General features: G+C 39.1%; 2 protein-coding genes across 5 annotated transcripts in view; both read left to right on the top strand.

Moving 5' to 3' along the window:
• The window catches only part of fam107b (family with sequence similarity 107 member B), a 29,890-nt gene extending 23,226 nt beyond the window's left edge, over positions 1-6,664 (top strand). For all 4 annotated transcript variants that reach the window (XM_017685123.2, XM_017685279.2, XM_017685196.2 and 1 more), the window contains exons 3-4: positions 4,452-4,608; positions 5,561-6,664. In XM_017685123.2, the coding sequence (XP_017540612.1) occupies positions 4,452-4,608; positions 5,561-5,680 (277 nt within the window). In that variant the 3' untranslated portion in view covers positions 5,681-6,664. The remainder of the gene's footprint in view (positions 1-4,451; positions 4,609-5,560) is intronic.
• Positions 6,665-10,202: 3,538 nt separating this feature from the next.
• nup205 (nucleoporin 205) overlaps positions 10,203-12,250 on the top strand; it is a 24,536-nt gene continuing 22,488 nt past the window's right edge. Inside the window, exon 1 of the mRNA XM_017685475.2 lies at positions 10,203-10,586. Within this exon, the coding sequence (XP_017540964.1) occupies positions 10,559-10,586 (28 nt within the window). The 5' untranslated portion in view covers positions 10,203-10,558. The remainder of the gene's footprint in view (positions 10,587-12,250) is intronic.

The raw sequence follows: 12,250 nt of genomic DNA, 5'->3' as shown, positions 1-12,250 counted from the left end.
CAATATGACAATAAATAATAGTTATCATAATCAATAAAGTTACATTGAACAAATAGTTTGTTTATGTAAATATTGATTTAAAGGGCCCATATCCTACTTTTTTTTGCATTTTATTTTATTTTTTTGCATTTTATTTTATATTTATTTTATGTACATTTTTTGTGGTTATGTGTACAAAAAACAATCATTTTTACATGACTATTTTTTTAACCTCTTTTTATCCCAGATATACTCCTTATAACTTCTAAACTGATGCTGATGAATATTCTGACATCACAAATACACTGACTTCAAAATTGGCTGTTTACATATCGTTGCTGTCCAAAGAAAAACAAGTATCTCCAAAATGGTAACTTTACAGGAGAAGGCATAAACCTTCTTTACTCTATTGGATGTTAATGTAAGAGGATTTGTTCCAAATGTTTCTGAAGCATATTGGTCCAACATCCAATAGAGTAAAGAAGGTTTATGTTTTTGGAAATGGAGTGTGTGTGTGTGTGTGTGTGTGTGTGTGTGTGTGTGTGTGTGTGTGTGTGTGTGTGTGTGTGTGTGTGTGTGTGTGTGTGAAATACATACCAAGACCAAACTTACAGTACGAAATACAGCCTGATGGACACACCTACATATATGGGACACTATGTGGCAAAAAACTGTGTCCGTCAGGCTGTGTTTTGCTCTGTAAGAGAGTGAGCAGTAAAAGGATTAAAAATGTGCCTTGTCATTATGCAAATTGCCAACTAATCCCTGCGGAATCATAGAGAAGGTAAAGTGTAATCTGTCACTTGAAAAAATTGAATTGGTTAGTTTAATTGATTCATCTTGACAGCTGTAGTACCATGATATTTGATTTAGCATATCACTACCTCCTGAGGTATGTTCTGCCTGAGGGAGAGGTAAGATTTCCTCATTCTCAACATGTTTAGATGCAGCAGTGATGCTTGCAGAGATGCAGAGAGATGAACAGTTACATAAGCAGGATTACAGCATCGTCCCCCCACTCTCTCTCTGTCTCTCCCACTTTCTCTCCCTCCCTCCCTCGTTTTTTCCACCTTGTCTTGCACCTTCTCTCTCGCTTTCTTGTCTTCTCACTCCTCCACTCAGAGCAAAGCATTTTTGTATGTGTATTAATGTGATTACAAAACCATTTCTGCTGGCAGGACAGTTAGTGAGGAACAGCAGTGCAAGTGATGGAGGTCAGACTATATATAGGGTGATGTATTGCATCATACATTAGATAACATAGTGGATGAGAGTGGGCTGCAGATGTTTATGTAATAGAGGTTTCGACCTCTCACTGGTTTGTATTGTAGTCAATCTCTGTGATATGTGCAGTCAGAATAGATGGTGGATGCTTTAGGCAGTCTGTCTGAGAGGACTGTATATTCTCTCAGTCTGTATGGTTACATAATCAATGGCTATGAATTACCACCCACTGAAACTCACAGAAACTGTTTGAACTTAACTTGTACACTCCTGCATGACTCAAGGAACTTCTTAATGCCTGAAAAAAGGAGTTTCAGTAAGAATGTGAACCCCCAGCTCCTGATTGTGAGACGATAACATTCATAAGGGATTATGAGGGGTGTGACAAGGCTTGAATGTAGGTACTTTTTGTTCAGGCAATGTGGGGATTTGAAGGGCCTGTGTTATTATCTGTGTAGCCATCCCAGAGATCACATACAGTGTCTTGTTTTAGGTCATTCTATGTGAGCGTTTGTACTTTCTCCATTTCATGCATTTCTCTTGTAGTTACTTGTTGTCTGAATGTTGCGGTGACTGACACCAAGACCATTAATGTTTTACTCTAAAGACAGTAGTAATTGTTGTAGTGACTATTGATCATGTGTAATGCACAAAGTATTGAAGTTATCAATATATATCAGTCCGTTTTAATGAATTTTTCACTGTTGAATTATGAATGTATTATGTATACTAATTTTATTATAATTGTTATTGGAATTACTTTTGTTAATCAAATCAATACATGGACTGTGCACATCATTACACTCTGCATTTATACAGTACTCTAAAATTTTAGGCACCTGAGAAAATTAGAATTAGCTGTTGATCTGAGCACTTATTTGAGCTTAATATTATCCTTTCTCGAGGAAGCCCAGTATTATTTGTAGGTATCATACAATACTTGTTTTGTTTTTTTTCTTCTTCTTCTTTTAATCAGTACTTTTATTATGTTAAATCATGTGTGCTGCTGTTGGAACTTCACAAGTCCTTGCAATGGCTAAGTGTCCTTGAGCTGCAAGCTCTCTTAAGCAGAATGGATTTTTGTCGTATAGCTAAACTCATTTAATGTTGTTATTTTCTCTAACATGCTGTTATCAAACTTGCCTTAAAGACCATCTATAAAAACTATATTCCCCAATACTAATGCAACTATGTCTAAAGTGCTTTATGTCTTGAAAGCTGAAGGAGGGGTGTGACAGGAAAACACCTGTATGTTCCTGGTAGGTTAGAAGACAGAGCAAAAGTCATTTGACGACACATTTTTTTATAGGACCGCTTTAATCAATAACCAGGAGGTATGTTGCAAAATACATCACTGTTGATAGATTAACTTCTCCCCTCAAAATGCAATCAGAGTGTATGTGAGAATTACATGCTGTACGATCTATGATCTCTTGCCAAATACCCTTACCTAGGACCTGCATAAAGACCTAAACCTTAAAATGATGCTCTGCCAAATGTAAATATGGCTATATCTGTAAACTAGACTACTCACCTCCTACAGCTGTCCCACTATAGTCTCAAAGAGCCATGTTTTCCAGCTTAAAGACTAGGAAAATCCTTCTGATGATGTATTTTGAAGGCGGGAGGAACTTTTGGAAACTGCAACATGTTATGGGGTGTTTTTTTTAGGACAGGCTGTTTTGATGTGCTTTTTTTTCCCCCTCTCTATTAGATAGTGAAGGCAAAAGGACTTAATAACTTTTTACAGCCATAAAGTTAGTCTTCAAATCATTACAATGAAAATAATGGATTTCTCAAACGACAGAAAAGATCGGTTGACCCCACTGGGATTCCAAAAGGTTGTATGATGTGTTCGTGTAATGCATGCTGGGTACTGTAGTGAGAGAACATCAGTGAACAAAAACCCAAAACTGATAGAAAGTTGTGAATTCTGTCAAAGCTAAAAGTTATGATACTGAACTATCATGACAACTAGCATATTAAACTCTAGTTTCTGACTGGAATGCACCTTTAAATGTACTTTTTGTGGCTTACTGCTTGTGCTTTGGAAGCACTGATCCACAAATCACAAAGGAACATGTCCACTTAGTTTAGCTCATCTGGAGCCTGGGTTGGGGAAAATCGGAATCTGGAATTCTGTTTGTCCTGGTCTGCAGTGAGTGTAGATGTTTCATGTTAGACTTTTTCCATTCCTCACCTCAGATACAGAGCCACGTTGTTATGTAACCACAACCCAAACACTAAGAGCATCTCATTTCAGCCATTCTTCACTATTCCCTGGCCTCTTCAGCCTTGTCAGATTTTCTTTCTGAAAGCCAAAAGCTGTGATTTTGTTTCCATTCGTGTGCGTTTGCTCATTTCAGACCATTTCCAAAGGCAGTGCCTGTCGGATGCTTTGGCAAGCCAGAGTTATAGCAAACCCTTGTGTCTGGAAAATGCTAAATGCTTAATGGAAGTTCTTAACTTTAGAATATGTTAATGTAGCAAGATTATTTTAATTCTGTTGGTATTTTGGTCATGCAATGTTCACATGGTTTTCAAAAGACAGTATAAACAAAAAAAGAGTTATGAAGCTTTGATATGATGGGGACAATATGAAGGTTTTCAATTCAGCTGTTTATAAGAAATGATTTATGCTTATTTTTCAACCAGTATAGTTAGTTTCTGTTAGATCTATGTGTCTTGGTACATTCAGACAACTTTGCAGCTGTTCTGCACACAAGCACGCAGACTGTTTCATTTCAGGCATTTTATAGGTCTGGTGAAGCTGTCAGTGTTTGGCAGTAAAAGAGGGTCAGCTCTGTATGCTTTGAAACTAGAGCGCTGCTGTGTTATCATTTAGTCCCTAGTCTCTCAATCCCATGCAAACATCCTGAGATTAGATGATGTGGGACAGTCAGGCTTTTTATAAGGGCACGCATTACGTAAGTCTCTGTGAATTAATATTCCCTCTCTGACTCAGCCTGTTCCCTGATCTAAATCACAGAGTTAAACGGTTCCTGCAATGGCGTCACCATGGTGATGCTTAAGGGATTGTGGCTCTGCTGTGTTGGCAGCAATGACAATCTGATTTACTTTCTCACACACAAACTCATTTTACCCAACATCACATTGCTGCGATGGCCATTAGGCCTCTGCCTTTTTGTTTGGCCTAATCTGTGACCATAGCTCATATGTTCGAAAGGATCCTGTGTTTCAAAGGATCTGATGTTTTTCCCCGCTCTTCACGTGTTTCTTTCCCACAGAGGCCTGGCTCCTCAGAATAAACCTGAGCTGCAGAAGGTGATGGAGAAGAGGAAGAGAGATCAGGTGCTGAAGGCTCAGAAGGAAGAGCAAGAGGCTCATAAGAAGCGATCAGATTTGGAGATTGAGCTCCTGAAGAGACAGCAGAAACTTGAACAGGTGCTCATGAATACATACTCTCATAAATATCTACTCTTCACACAAGATTAAGGCTGCTTTCATACTTACCCTGTTTAGTGCAGACCAATCAAACTTCTCTTTAGTTTGGTTTCTCTTTAGTTGCAACTGGTGGGAACGTGTTTTTGTGATGGTCTGCCCCAGTGCAGAGTGATGTAATCAAAACTATATTTTAAGGCTAGCAAAGGCCATTACACAGTTTTGTCCTTTAAATGAGATGATGAATCATGCTTAGCCCCTTTCTGCAGGCCTCATTCCACTGGACTTATCAGATATTTTTATGAATATAAAGTAGCTTATCTCTTTATTATATAAAGAGTAGTTTAATTCAAAATATGACTAAAATTTAATATTACAATTCAAGGCGGAGCTGAAGATCTTCTTCTAAAACAGGCTGAAATTGCTTTTTAAAGACATTTTGAAAGGGTTATTATGAACCTGGAAAAATAAAGGATCTATTTAAATGAATATAATTTCCTAAAACCATACATCCAAACCAGGATCTGTTTAGGAGCCTTCATTTTTAAGAGTGTACATATGTTCAAATAAATATTGAGTGTATGAAATTCTCTTTTTCCTTGTTTGTTTTTATATGAGGAAGGTGGTTAATTTGTAAAAATAAAGAAGCATAATTCAAATAAAGTTTATTTTTATTGAGTTGATTTTGATACAGGCAAGCCTGTCAGTCGCACTTGGCTCCACTTTTCCTGTGTAATAGAATGGATAATAATAGGATAAAAAATTCATACCATGAACATATGTGTGGCATAGATCTGGATTCAAAGGCAAGAAAAATTGATTTGGCTCATGAAAAAGTAACAAGTTGGGCTTCAGCCCAGGGAGCCCTGTCCCTTCTGTACTCCATGGTACAGAGTATCGTATGAAACATGGCACATACATGGACTATAACGTGTGTCTCTCTCTTTGTCTCTAGCTGGAGCTGGAGCAGCAGAAGATTGAGGAGGAGCAGGAGAACACGCCTGAGTTTGTTAAAGTGAAAAGCAATCTAAGAAGAACCAAACAGGAGGTGGACGAACAGGAGCGTACCACCTAGACGCACTGAGAGTGGGTTTCAAAAGTGTCCATGGCACATGACATGGCAACTGGACTGCAGTTTGTGGAGTTTTCCTGGTGTTCCTGCTTCCTGTGTTCCTGTGAAACAAGTGACCATGAATGGTTCCTATTGCTGACTTTCAGACACGACCAGTATTCACTTAACCCTTTTCCCTGAATACCGGCAGCAAACGAAGGGGCTGAAAGAAAAGCGCGCACTCTCAGACACAAAGGCACAGTCTCTCAGTCACTGGTTGGCTGGCTTTGGTGAACTTGCATGGCAGGATGAACAGAACATACACAGTGTCTGTCTCTTTCTTTCTGTTTCTTTCTCTATTGCTACTTTTTTTTCTTTTTTTTTTTTTGAAAAACCACTCAAAGAATTTTTTTAACTTATTTTCATCCTCACGAGTTTAGAGCGGGACACTGGATGGACTCTTGTAAGCCAAAATAATTCGCATTTGTTTCTTTTCAGTTTTGCCTTGGAATGGAGAGGAGGTGTCATGAGGACTTTGTACTTTTTTTTTTTTTTTTTGACGATCAAAAAGAAAAAAAGAAAAATCATGAGTACGAATTCTCAGCGGTGCAAGTTTGGCTGTGTGATGTACAGAGCTTGCTTTTTTGTTGTTTTACTCTCCATATTTGTGCACTCCCTCTGAGCTACATCTCTTTTTAAGCAATACTAGATCTAGTTTGGTGTGTTTTGAATATTTTTGTTGACTTTTTTTTTTCCTTTTTTATAAATAAAATTGTTATAAATCCAGTTTAGTTGAAATGGTATAGAACGCTGTATTAAGGCACTCTATCTTTTCCACACCTGAATAGTAGTTCTTGAGTGCAATCGAGAAGGCCTAGAAGAAAATTTGTTTGTTAGTTCAGTATTGAAGACTCTAAGTTTTTATGTAGATTTGAGCCAATAACCAATCACTCGTGCTCCCTTTGAATCAAAAACCCTCTTTTAATAAATATTATTTTGTCATGTTGATCATTTGATTTGTTTCTTATTTCTCACCACTCACAAAGACCCAAATGGGCAGAGTGATAGGAATGGTTATAAGAATGACTGCATTTGCAGCAGCAGAAATACAATGCAGACTTCCATTACTTGTTAATGGAAAGTGCAAAAGTAAGCAAAAAAAAAAAAAAACTAACTCCAGGCACCAAACATGTCTTGACTGATCGAATGCATTTGTACATTTTATTTTTTGGTCACCCGTTCCATTAAGGGGGAATTCTACAGTTTTGTTAAAATTTCTGTCCAAGTCATTAAGATATAAGAAAAGTCATTCGAAGCGGTTCAGTGTAAAACACGCCATTTAAGAGAAACTTAGAGTCAGGATTATATACAGTGATGGTGACAGGAACCAGAAGCCCTTAGCATTTAATGCCCTTAAATGCTACATCACAGAAAGCTAACAGATGAAATTGTTAGGAATACATTGTCTGATGCCTGGACATTGTTCCCCGAAAATTTTGCAGTAAAGTTTTGGCCTAATCAAATCTTTCTTGACAAATCAAATCAAACCAAATTTCTGCATTGTAGAGACGGATTCAAAAGTACTGTAATAATTAGGTTGGAGGGGAAAAGATACAGTTTGCATAATGACAATAAATGTAGACATTGATTTTAATCAAGTATACATTAATTATGTAGTAATTAATTATTACCTTTGATGATCTTCCTTTGAAAATTCACTTTATTCTAGCACTAAATCTAAAAATTTTTGTCTGTGACAAACACCATTTGAACTAAGCATCACTGTATATCCCGAAGTAACTACATATAAATGCAAATTACACTGTAGGTGCATACTACATACTGCAGACCACAAATCTTTAAGATCAATGTCCATTTACTGTAAAGCCAAGTCATGTCTGTACATTACTTTGGGGGTTTCTTCCAATTTTCCAGGTTTCCAACAAAGTTACACCTTTACGTACTACATACATGCGTACTATATACTGAATGTAAATGCGTGGTACTGATACCCACTGCATAATTATGCATGCTACATACTACAGATGTATACACAACACAATATTCAGTATGTGAAGACGTTAAGACGTAAGTACACCCCATGAAATGTTCCTGGACATAACAGGATTGGATCTTCAGTTAAACAGTATGTGTAGATAAACAGGATGGGGAGGCTCTAGAGCAGCCACATGTAAGCCTAGACACTATGTCCAGCACCAAGCAGAGGAGCATGAAGCCCCCCAGGATTGAGCTGTGGAGCACAGGATCTGTGTTCTCTGGAGTGAGGCTGCAAAAGGCTGGTAAACTTGTGTAATGCTACATAAAAAAAAAATTGTGGTTAATTCTCAACAGGTCAGTAACATGATTGGGTATAAAAAGAGCACCCCAGAGAGGCTGAATCTTTCAGAAGTAATGATGAGGAGGGGTTCACCACTCTGTGAAAGACAATCGAAGAATAATCGAAGAATAAAGTTTATTGACGTAAAACAGCAAATAAATTTAGCTTTTCATCATCTACAGAACATAATGTTATTAAAGGATTCAGAGAATCTGGAGAAATATCTGTAAGCAAGAGAAAAGGCCAAAAACTAGTATTTACTGGCCAAGATCTTCGGGCCCTCAGACGGCACTGCATTAAAAACAGCCATGGTTCTGTAGTGGAAATCATTGCATGGGCTCAGAAACGCTTCTGAAAAACACTGTCTATGAAAACAGTTCATCACTGCATCCACAAATGCTAAATACAGCTCTGAAATGCAAAGAAGAAACCACCGCCTTCTCTGAGCCTGATGAAACAGTGGTAAACATTCCCCTGTACCAACTTTTTGGAACGCGTTGGCATCTAATTCAAAACGGGCATATATTTAAAAAAAAAAAAACAATAAAATTTCTCAGTTTTAACATTTGATATGTTGTGTTTGTAGTATTTTCCTTTTAAAATATGGTTTACATTATTTGCATATCATTGCATCATATTTTTATTTACATTCTGCACAGCGTCCCAACTTTTTTGGAAATGGGGTTGTAATTTTGGGCGATTTCTAATACTCAGTTCATTATGCAATTTTAACACAATGCAAACAAAAAGGCCAACTGAACTTTTTAATTTATGCAAAAAAATAATGAAACAACAATGATGGAGACAGAGGGTTTTTCGCAACAGTGATGATATACATAAACGTACATAATGCATACTGTTCTGCATTTACAATATCTTTAGGGCAACAGTTGCACAGCTGAATCCTGAAAACTGAATGGCCAGTTAAACGATGTGCTCTGACTGACCAGTTTGGTTGGCCAGTTGAATCTAATCGTCCAAGTTCTGTGTTGCAATCTGATTGGCCAATTGAATCCTGGAATTTGATTGGCTAGTAGCTCTAAACAGACGCTTCTGCCAGTATTTCTTCCAAATGCTGACATGAATGTCTTCATAAGGTGTTTAGCAGATGCTGTAATCGAGAGTGATTTACACTGGTGCGAATGAAGAGAGCAGATTCAGATGTGATTTTCAGCTGCATAACTCCACTTATAAATGCAGACAAACATATTTCGCCCTGATAACCAGGCCCATTATATTAGGATACGTGATGGCATTACATTTGATCAGGTTCATTATCTCTCTTAGTATGTACTATACTATGTGTATATTTTGTACTGATTATTTGTTTTGCTCGTGTTTTTCTTTACAAAGAATAAAACATCTTAAAAGCATAGCTTTAATGAGTGTAGAAACGGCTGATCGGAGTATTTATCAGCAGCTCGTAGTTAGGACAGAGACCTTGTAGAGAGGAGAATGATCAATCTGCAATGTCTTCAGGTTGTCTCAAACGCTAGAGGGCGCTCCCGAGTGACTCCAAAACGAATGGGTTGATATGGAGTATTTGACCAAAATCATAGTTTATACATGCTTAAGCATTTTTTATGTAAAAGAATGTAATCATTTCCTGAACACTGAACAGCATAAAACATTTTAACACTCTTATATTTTTAAAAGCTTTTAAACTCGATCTATAGCAGTTTAAAACAGCGCCTTATGCATGCCCGTGACGTCATGTGAGCGCGAACAGCCAATGAGCTGCTCCGCTCGCCAATCAATCATCACGCTCTAGCAGTAAAGCCCGCCTCTCGTTGCCCAAAACCGTTTGCTGTCGAAAAAGGAAATATATAGGTAGGATTTTTTTTTTTTAGTGAAATACATCCTTCTACTTTCTAAAATTACATAAACGTTCTGGGCGAGTGATTAGAAACTATTTTAACTTTTCGTTTTTAGCCGTTGGGCTCCCATTCTTTGAAGACTGACTCGCGGGCGCCCTCTGCTCATTAGCCGTGCTGTTTTTGATATGACGGGCGGAATATGGAGAGGCCAGGCTCCTCGTAAACCGGCTCTGCTTAGATTTGTTGGGCGCTGTAGGGACAGAGCCCGTTTTCCGATTCCCAGCGGTTGCATGACGTATTTGCGTAACGCATGTTGCATGCTGGGTATTGTAGTGAGAGAACAGCGATGGAGGAAAAACAAGTACGAAGTCAGGAATGAGATGTGCAGTGCGTTCAGTACAGAATGCCATAACATAATAACTAGCTCGAGACTGTCCTTTAATAAAGACGAATGAGATTCCGATTCGGTTTTAATGAACGTGATTTAAAAATTCACTCGAAAAACTTTGCGGCCATTTTGACAGTCGAATCTACTTGCTTATTGCCTGAGAGGAAACCGGTATCAAAACGCCACTGAATTGGGAATATATGGATTGAACTGAATATAGATATTCATAAACGAAAAAAATGATATACTTATAAAAACGCGATCAGCAGCGGCTTATCACGCACGAAACCGAAAACGTATATAATTTTCGCTCTGGCATTAATCCGGACCACTCCGGCTGGCTGGGTCGCAGATGAGCCATGGCTGCGCAGATGGCGGTAAATTCAGGTACTGAGCTCATGTGGTCGTTTTATTCTTTTTTGGGGGGTTTGCGTGTCATAGTACTTTTGTTTTAACAGTCTCGGGAGGTCTTTAATTACTTTGGCGAGGTATTACAGTGAATCAAGGCTGATACGGTTTGAGAGGCTTCTGAAGTCGGCTTCTGATTCACCAGCTTGTTGTTCGAATTTTCCCGTTCCACCTTAAGTGGTGCTGCTATCGCAGTCTGGCGTCTAGTATTAGAGAGACCCAGAATGGAACTGCTGCGCCATTTAAGGTGGAATGGGAAAATTCGAACAAGAAGCTGGTGAATCAGAAACCGACAGCCTCTTTCTGAAGTTGAGCCCTGTGTCGCTGTTTAGCTACCCTTACTGTTAGATGTCCTCCCAGCTTTAAATGACAATAACTTAGAAGAATTACGACAATAACAAACAACAACAATGTCAATGTTTTGTAAACATCCTCGCGAACTCTCTACTTTTTCATTAGGAGGTTCAGCTTGTGAGCGAAGTTCAGAAGCTGTGTCCAAAACCACGTATTGTACATGCTATAATAATAATAATGGTACTATTTTGAAATACTGTTTAGTTTGGCAGTTAATTAATTGACCCTTATTAGTCCCACAATGGGGAAAGTGAAGTGAAACACCACATACACTCTAGTGAATAGACACACACACTAGGGGGCAGTGAGCACACTTGCCCGGACCGGTGGGCAGCCCAATCCGCAGCGCCCGTTGAGCAGTTGGGGGTTAGGTGTCTTGCTCAAGGACACCTCAGTCGTGTGCTGTCGGCTCTGGGGATCGAACCGGCGACCTTCCGGTCACGAGGCTGGTTCCCTAACCTCCAGCACATCACTGCCCCCGGTGTATTTATATTGATTAGTACAAGGTTTTGGACGAGTCTCACTCACATGAGTTTTCAGACTCCTATAGCTTGGCTATCCAGCCAAGTATTTTCTTTTGCTAGCACTATGAGAGACATAAAACTAAGTCTTTCTGAAATATCTAAAACGGTGTGAAACACTCTACTTGGCAAATTTGTTGTCAATGTTTATGTCCACTGTTCACACACATCTTTCTTTGTGGTCCAGTTGCTGTAACGTGGTCGTCTGCCCTGAGTTAGAGAACTAATGTAGAACAAGAAATAAATTTTTATTGAAATCATTTTGGTTGAAATGTCTAACCCAGCCGCTGCTTCTTCACGTCGAGAGGAGCCAGCTGAGGTGGTTCGGGCATCTGGTTAGGATGCCTCCTGGACGCCTCCCTCGGGAGGTGTCACAGGCGAGTCCACCTGGGAGGAGACCCCGGGGAAGACCCAGGACACGCTGGCGCGACTATATCGCCCAGCTGGCCTGGGAGCGCCTCGGAATCCCCCTTGGAGAGCTGGTGGAAGTGGCTGGGGAAAGGGAGGTCTGGGCTTCATTGCTTAGGATGCTGCCCCCGCGACCCGAACCCCGGACAAGCGGAAGATAATGGATGGATGGATGGATGTCTAACCCAAGATTGGCTTTAAAAAGTGCATGCACATGGGCGTTGCGTGTTTTAATTAACTAAAAAATTAGCAAAGTTGCATTTATTGTGTTGGTAAGGAAAGGTCTGACTACCTCAGTGTTCACAGTCTCTCTGTTTCTGATTCAAGATTCAATTTCATTTTGGAAAGTCAACAGACCGT

This window comes from Pygocentrus nattereri, chromosome 7 (assembly GCF_015220715.1).
Source record: "Pygocentrus nattereri isolate fPygNat1 chromosome 7, fPygNat1.pri, whole genome shotgun sequence".
Classification (NCBI taxonomy): Eukaryota; Metazoa; Chordata; class Actinopteri; order Characiformes; family Serrasalmidae; genus Pygocentrus; species Pygocentrus nattereri.
This window is presented reverse-complemented; position numbering and strand designations above follow the sequence as displayed.